At 34.5% G+C, this 7,219-nt stretch overlaps 1 protein-coding gene and 1 pseudogene across 1 annotated transcript; one reads left to right on the plus strand and one right to left on the minus strand.

Moving 5' to 3' along the window:
• The first annotated feature begins 1,479 nt into the window (after positions 1-1,479).
• LOC114166680 (CBL-interacting protein kinase 2-like) lies at positions 1,480-5,128 on the plus strand. Its single transcript, XM_028051444.2, has 2 exons — positions 1,480-1,628; positions 3,064-5,128. The coding sequence occupies exon 2, from the start codon at positions 3,492-3,494 to the stop codon at positions 4,890-4,892; it is 1,401 nt and encodes a 466-aa protein (XP_027907245.1). The 5' UTR covers positions 1,480-1,628; positions 3,064-3,491; the 3' UTR covers positions 4,893-5,128.
• Positions 5,129-5,694: 566 nt separating this feature from the next.
• LOC146883218 (secreted RxLR effector protein 161 pseudogene) lies at positions 5,695-6,441 on the minus strand (annotated as a pseudogene).
• Between the last annotated feature and the right edge of the window lie 778 nt (positions 6,442-7,219).

A 7,219-nucleotide genomic window follows, 5' to 3' on the forward strand; every position in this document is an offset into this window, starting at 1 on the left:
TACACTATATTTGTTTAGTTTTAGATATACATTCATCTTTTCATCTAAGGGAAGAATTTTTCATTAAATAAATTTTCTCTTAATGTTTGAAGAAATTTTGTGTGTCAATGATGGTTTTAATAATTATTAAGAAATCATCCTTATCGATAAAAAGCATAATCATAATTAAAATGTTATTTATTCTGAAGTCTGAAATCTAAATGATGCGAGAATATTGAAACATTAGAATTAAAAAAAATATATATTCTCTTTTTTTTCCTGTTACATAGATTCTCTTAAAAGTTGAATTATATAAAGTATTAACAAAAAAAATATCTAAAAAGAGCGTAAATCCTTCAAGTCAATTATTATAACGATGTGAGATCTATCATTATAAATCCTCTAATTAGAAGAAAGCAAAAAGAGAAAGAAATTTCAGTGACAAGTAATTTTTAAATTCTTTTGAGTTCGGTTTTTCCATTTATTATATTATAAAGTTTACCAATAATCTTCCTTTTCTCGCGTTATATTATTGAAATTTGTAATTTTTTTCGTATTGTACACGCATGTTAAATTTGTAACAGAATATAACATGTCATGAAAAAATATAAGAAAAAACAAAACAAGGTAAACAATATATCGTTTTCAAAAAGTTTGTTAATAATAGTAAATAAAGCAGTAAATATCTTGGTTCAAGGCTGTCTGTAAATAGTTATTTTTAAATATTTTGAAATAAAATTATTTTTTTAATTATAGAAGAGAGATTGTGTCAAAAAGGGTAAAATCTACATTGACAGGGAACTCTATATACTTTAAAAAGATAGTCTCACGATTTTCTATTTAGGAAATTTATATGCCTTTCTATTATGAGAACCATACTCTTTTTAATTATTAAAGAGCCTATTATATATTCAATGTATCTTATGTAAGTATATTAATACATTAAAATCTATTTTTTTATGCAGGATATATTTATTAAATTTCTATTTGAAATTATGAGAAAAAGGGGAAAAAAATCAACTAGTAAAAGAGAATCCAAATCATATCATATTATTTATGAGGGAAACCAGATTCAATCACAATACATATGGATTAAAAACGTAATGAATGTTGAAATTTGACGTGATTACATTTTTTTTAATATTTATACAATTTGATAGAATTTCACTTGTATAATGTTTGAATTTTGAAACAACATAACTATTAATATATAATTTTAGAGGAAAATGTTGTTCTCACAAATTTAACGAAGTGCACTCTTACTCCTCTTTTTAGGACTTTACTGAAATTCATAATATGTAACTATATAATTGATCATAATTTTAATATGACAATCTTTTTATTAAATGTAATAAATATTTTACTTTCTTTTACAAACATAGTAATTAATTATCGAATACATGCTTCATTTTTGTTTTTTCCGTGTTTTTTGCTAATGTGAGTAAGAAACAACTGTTAAAACTAGAAGGTGTTAGAATATTCTATGATTCTCTTTGTTAACTTGACAGCAACTAATCTGTCTTTTTCCTTCTCATTCTTTGTTATAACGCCTCCATCATCACCATTATTCATCTCCTTTCTTACACCCAAAAAACCAGAACAGACAAAGGAAAAAAGAGAGAGAAAAATCATCTGTAATCATCTTCCAGGTAAATTCAGATCACCCATTTCGATTTTCTTCTTTATTTTTCTGGGTTACTTTTAGATCTTCATTCTTGTTTGAAAATTTGAAAGCTTGATTCATTATCGACTGAAAGTTCGAAACTTTTCGCTTTTCTTCTCCTGGGGTTTAAAGTGGTTTTTCTCATTTTCTGAATCGTTTCTGGCTGTTTTCTTCACGGGAAAAAATCGTTCATCATGGTTGTGGGGGATTTGAATTTTGTGCTTCTGAGAAATACTTATCAGCTATTTGATTTCACATTAAGGATCTGATTTTCTGCGTTTTGAACGTGGTTTCTTAAGAAGCTGCTGGTTATAGCTTCTACGTATAAACCATGACTTCTTTTTTCTCATCTTATTTGCAAACACACCATATATTTCATGCCAAAGAAAGACGCAGAAATAATTATAAAGCGTGCATTATTTATTAAACTTGGTTTTTTGTGTACTGATATAAAAGAAAAAAGCTTATTTTTTGTGTATCCTGAGAGGATCTAAGTGCATGTCCATCAAATTTGAAAAAATAACAAATGGTTTGTCACAAATAAATTGTAAAATTTATTATATTTTAAAACCGAATTTCTGGTAGAGTATGATTGCTGTTTTGATGGGTTAAGCTGTGTTTACCTCTCTATCTGTGTTTTTTTTTTTTTGCTTTTTTTCTCTCTTAACGGCTAATTGGCAATTTAGGTTTATTTTTTTCTAATTCTTTTCTTCTAGAAGACTTTTGTTGCCAATTTGTAGAAACAAGGACTTAGTCACATGTGGCATAAGCATGAAAATTGGTAGAGTGATAGCCAATGTTAGGTAGCGGAAGGTGGAATCACATGTTGGTGGAAACGGTCCCAACCAAGTTATAGCTATACTTGCCTGTTTGAAACTTTCTTGAATATCCTTTTCCTTCTTAATTAACAATTAAGTGTTTTAATTTTAAAATATTAACTAGAGAACATGAGTGTAGATGACTTGATTTGTGTGTGAAATTCAAAACAGGATGCAGGTTTTGTACAGTCCCTTTTATGAATCTCAAGTTCATTATTGGTGTGTTGTGTAGTATTGACTACGTGCTTCTGTCATCAGCTGATTGATTACTTGATTAAATTGTATTTCTTTTGCATAATGAATTGCCATGTCTGGTCTGGATTTATTGTTAGATTTTAACATCTTATATGTCTTTCAGTTGTTTAAACTTGTTTTGTTGTTCTGTTGAGAATCATTTATTTGTTTAAACTTAGAAACAACTAGACCGAACTGTATTTGATGTGCTAAATACTGTCTTTGGAATCAGTCCTGTTTGAGTATGATCAAAACTTGGAAAGAAGTTATAAAAATTGTTATGCTGGTTATGTTTGTAAAGTTTTATAAAATTCATTCGGTGGATTAGATTCTAAGAGTTTTCTTATTAAATTTCTATCATTCTTTCAGGTGTGTCTTTCCTGCTGCTAAGGCTAAACTAGGTGCTGCTTCATTCCTTAATTATTCTTCAAGCTTTCTGATAGGACCATATTCTTCAGTCTTCTCTGCTGTCATCACCAATATCAGGGAATGCTGAAAGATGTGTTTGATGGTTAAAATTTCCTTCATTGAGGCTAATGAATTCGTGCCTCCATCTGAGCTACCCTCATTCAATCCTGATGACATTGGATGTTTAGTCCATTGCTTGTATCTATTTCACGCTCAAGCAACTGAGGTGCCTAGAAATCTCAGCCATTGTACAATCTCAAAATACTACGACTGTGAAGACGGTTGAGCTTTGAATTTCTTGAGTAGCACTTTCCTGCTTCTGGCAAAGTGATTGCCTGTACTTAGTGCTAGTGATATTAGCATTCTTTACGCTAAAAGTGTGTGTAGAAATGGAGCAAAAAGGAGGTGTGCTTATGCAACGATATGAAATAGGAAGATTATTAGGCCAAGGAACTTTTGCAAAGGTTTACCATGCTAGGAACCTCATCACTGGCATGAGTGTGGCCATAAAAATTATCGATAAAGAGAAGATTCTGAAAGTTGGGATGATTGAACAGATTAAGCGTGAAATTTCAGTGATGAGACTAATCAGGCATCCACATGTGGTTGAGCTTTATGAGGTAATGGCCACCAAAACCAAAATTTACTTTGTCATGGAGTATGTAAAAGGCGGTGAGCTCTTTGACAAGGTATCCAAAGGGAAGCTCAACCAGGATGATGCTAGGAGATATTTTCAGCAGTTGATCAGTGCTGTAGACTACTGCCATAGCAGAGGTGTGTGTCATCGCGATCTGAAACCAGAAAATCTTCTACTGGATGAAGATGGGAATTTGAAGGTCTCAGATTTCGGGTTAAGTGCGCTGGCCGAAACTAAGCACCAAGATGGGTTACTCCATACCACATGTGGTACCCCTGCATATGTTGCTCCAGAAGTGATAAACAGAAGGGGTTATGATGGTGCCAAAGCTGACATATGGTCATGTGGGGTGATCTTGTATGTTCTATTAGCTGGTTTTCTTCCATTTAGAGATCCAAATCTGATGGAGATGTACAGGAAGATTGGCAAGGGAGAATTCAAGTTTCCTAACTGGTTTTCACCAGATGTGCGCAGACTGCTGTCAAAAATCTTGGATCCAAACCCAAAGACCCGGATATCAATGGCGAAAATTATGGAAAGTTCTTGGTTCAGAAAGGGGTTACAAAAGCCCACCATTACTCAGAACAAAGATGAAGAACTATCCCCTCTGGATACTGATGGAGTATTTGGTTGTTGTGAGAATGGAGATCCTATTGAACCAGCAAAAGACTCAAAACCTTGTAATCTAAATGCCTTTGACATCATCTCCTATTCCTCAGGTTTTGACTTGTCTGGTTTGTTTGAGGAGACTGATAGAAAGAAAGAAGCGCGATTTACCTCAGACAAGCCCGCCTCCATTATCATCTCCAAGTTGGAAGAAATCTGCAAGCGCCTTCGGTTGAAGCTGAAGAAGAAAGATGGAGGTTTGTTCAAGTTGGAAGGTTCAAAAGTAGGAAGAAAAGGGCCTTTGGGTATTGATGCTGAGATTTTTGAGATCACCCCAGTTTTCCATCTTGTGGAGTTAAAAAAGTCTAGTGGAGACACATTGGAGTACCAGAAACTTTTGAAACAGGAAGTGAGGCCTGCACTTAAGGACATTGTTTGGAACTGGCAAGGAGAACAGCCTCATCAACTGCAACATGGAGTATTGCAGAATGAGGAACAACCTTCACATCCTGCCATATCAGAGCTTGTGCCACAAGCAACTGCGTAGTGAATATTATGTTCCTAAATTTGTTTTTATGTTGTCTGTGTTTTATGTTCTTGGTCAAGTGCAAACTGTCATGTTGATAGTTGTCGCGGAATAAGGTAATTAAGCATGTAGACATACTTGCTCAGCTTGCTTAGTTAGTTGCTTCTTTTACAATTTGTGTCTTCTGTGATCTCTGCAGTTGAGCCTATTGACTATGTTAGAAATGACATCAGAAATTGCTCAAGCATCGTAAATAAGCTTTTCTAAAAGTTGGAATTAATTTATAAATAAGTTAACCTGTAAATAAATTGATTATATTTTAGAAAGAAAGAAGTTTGTTTCATTTTTTTAAGTGCTTATGAAGAAATTTGTTCACTGTATGTTTTCAGAAAAATACATGAACAATTTTAACTCGTAGATTTCTTCCTACTAGATTATTAACTTATAGCAGCAACTTGTGTTTTGTATCCTGAAACCTTAAACTGAGATAAATATTAGTTTCTGATTTTCGTTCCATATTATCATCAGCAACTCTCTTGCAAATGGTGGCAAGTATCATGGACTACTCTCAGGCTTTTAAACTGTCTTTATTGAAATCAGAGTTGGCAACGTAATAACGATTGGAAGCAGATCAGAGTGTGAGAAACAAATATATGAAAGTAGAACATTGAGAGTGTGAGAAACAAATATATGAGATTGAATGAGATATATTTCTATTATGAATTGAATAGCAAAAAACGTATTTATACAGAAAAGTGTAACTGTTATAGCTAACAGATATAGTAGAATCTATTTTTGGTTTGACTTCTTACAATATTCCCCCTCAAACCAAACTAGATACATCTACAACACTAATACTTTCCCTCATAAACTTGAACCTTGCGTGCTTCAAGGCTTTCGTCAGAATATTAGCAAATTGTACCTTTGACTTGCAATGCTCCACTACTAGCTTCTCATTTGATACTTGTTCTCTAATAAAATAAAATCTCGTTTCGATGTGCTTACTCTTTCCGTGAGAGGCAGGGTATTTTGCCAAGTTTATGGTTGATTGATTGTCAACCAATAACCTCAGCTTGCACCTTTGATTTATTCCTAGGGAACACAGCCAAATTGCTTGACAAGCAGCTTTGGATGCTGCAATATATTCAGCTTCACATGATGAGAGTGCCACTACCGGTTCCTTGGTAGAATTCCAAGAGATAGGTGCCTTTCCCAAGAAAAAAACGTAGCCAGCAGTGCTCCTCCTATCAGTTTTGTCACCGCACCAGTCTGCATCTGAGTATCCCATCAACTCTTCATTTTCTTTTGATAGAAGCACCTCAAAATACTCAGTCTCGTGCTGATACCTCATGATACGCGTCACGATTAACAAGTGTGAAACTTTGTGGTCTTGCATGTATTTACTAACAACTCTAACACTGAAACTCAGATTTGGGCGAGTGTTACACAGATATCTCAGGCTTCCTACAATGCTTCTATATACTGCAGGGTCTACCCCTTCTTCCTCAGGATTGTGCTCCAATTTCACACCAGTTTCAACAGGTGTGATTGTAGAATTGCTCCGCTCCATACTGAACTTCTTCAATAGGTCACGAGTGTACCACTCCAGATGTTGTTTGTGTGAACTCAATGCCGAGAAAATAGCTCAACTTTCCGAGGTCATTCATCTCAAACTCCTTCATCAACTCAGCTTTGAATGACTCGATGCACTCCTCATTGCTGCCAGTAATCAAGATATCATCAACATACAAGCATATGATGATTCTGCTGCCTTCAGTCCTTTTCACATACACTTCATGTTCTGATATGCACTTCAAGAATCCAATTCCCTCGAGAAACTTGTTAATCCGTTTGTTCCAAGCTTTTGGAGCTTGTTTTAACCCATATGAAGTCTTCTTTAGCTTATATACTTTGTGCTTATCATTCTCCTGCACAAAGCAAATAGGCTGCTGAACATACACTTCTTCTAAGGGGCCATTCAAAAACGCAGATTTTACATCCAATTGATACAAACTCCAGTCTTCGTTTGTTGCCAAGGCCACTACCAATCTGACAGTTTCAATTCTAGAAACTGGTGCATAGACCTCTCCATAGTCTATCAAAACCTTCTGTAGAAAACCTTTGGCCACGATTCTGGCCTTGTGCCTCACGATTTCACCATCAGCATTTACCTTGACCTTATAGATCCATTTGAGAGCAATGGGCTTCTTATTTAGTGGTAGCTCTACCAACTCCCAGGTGTTGTTCCTCTTAATAGTGTCAATCTCCTCCTCCATAGCTTGCCAACAATGTCCATCCCTAGCTGCCTCCTCAAATGTGATCGGTTCTGATTAAGCAATTAGTGCAAA

Source organism: Vigna unguiculata, chromosome 10 (assembly GCF_037176805.1).
Source record: "Vigna unguiculata cultivar grain cowpea cultivar isolate G323 ecotype 2 chromosome 10, ASM3717680v1, whole genome shotgun sequence".
Lineage (NCBI taxonomy): Eukaryota > Viridiplantae > Streptophyta > Magnoliopsida > Fabales > Fabaceae > Vigna > Vigna unguiculata.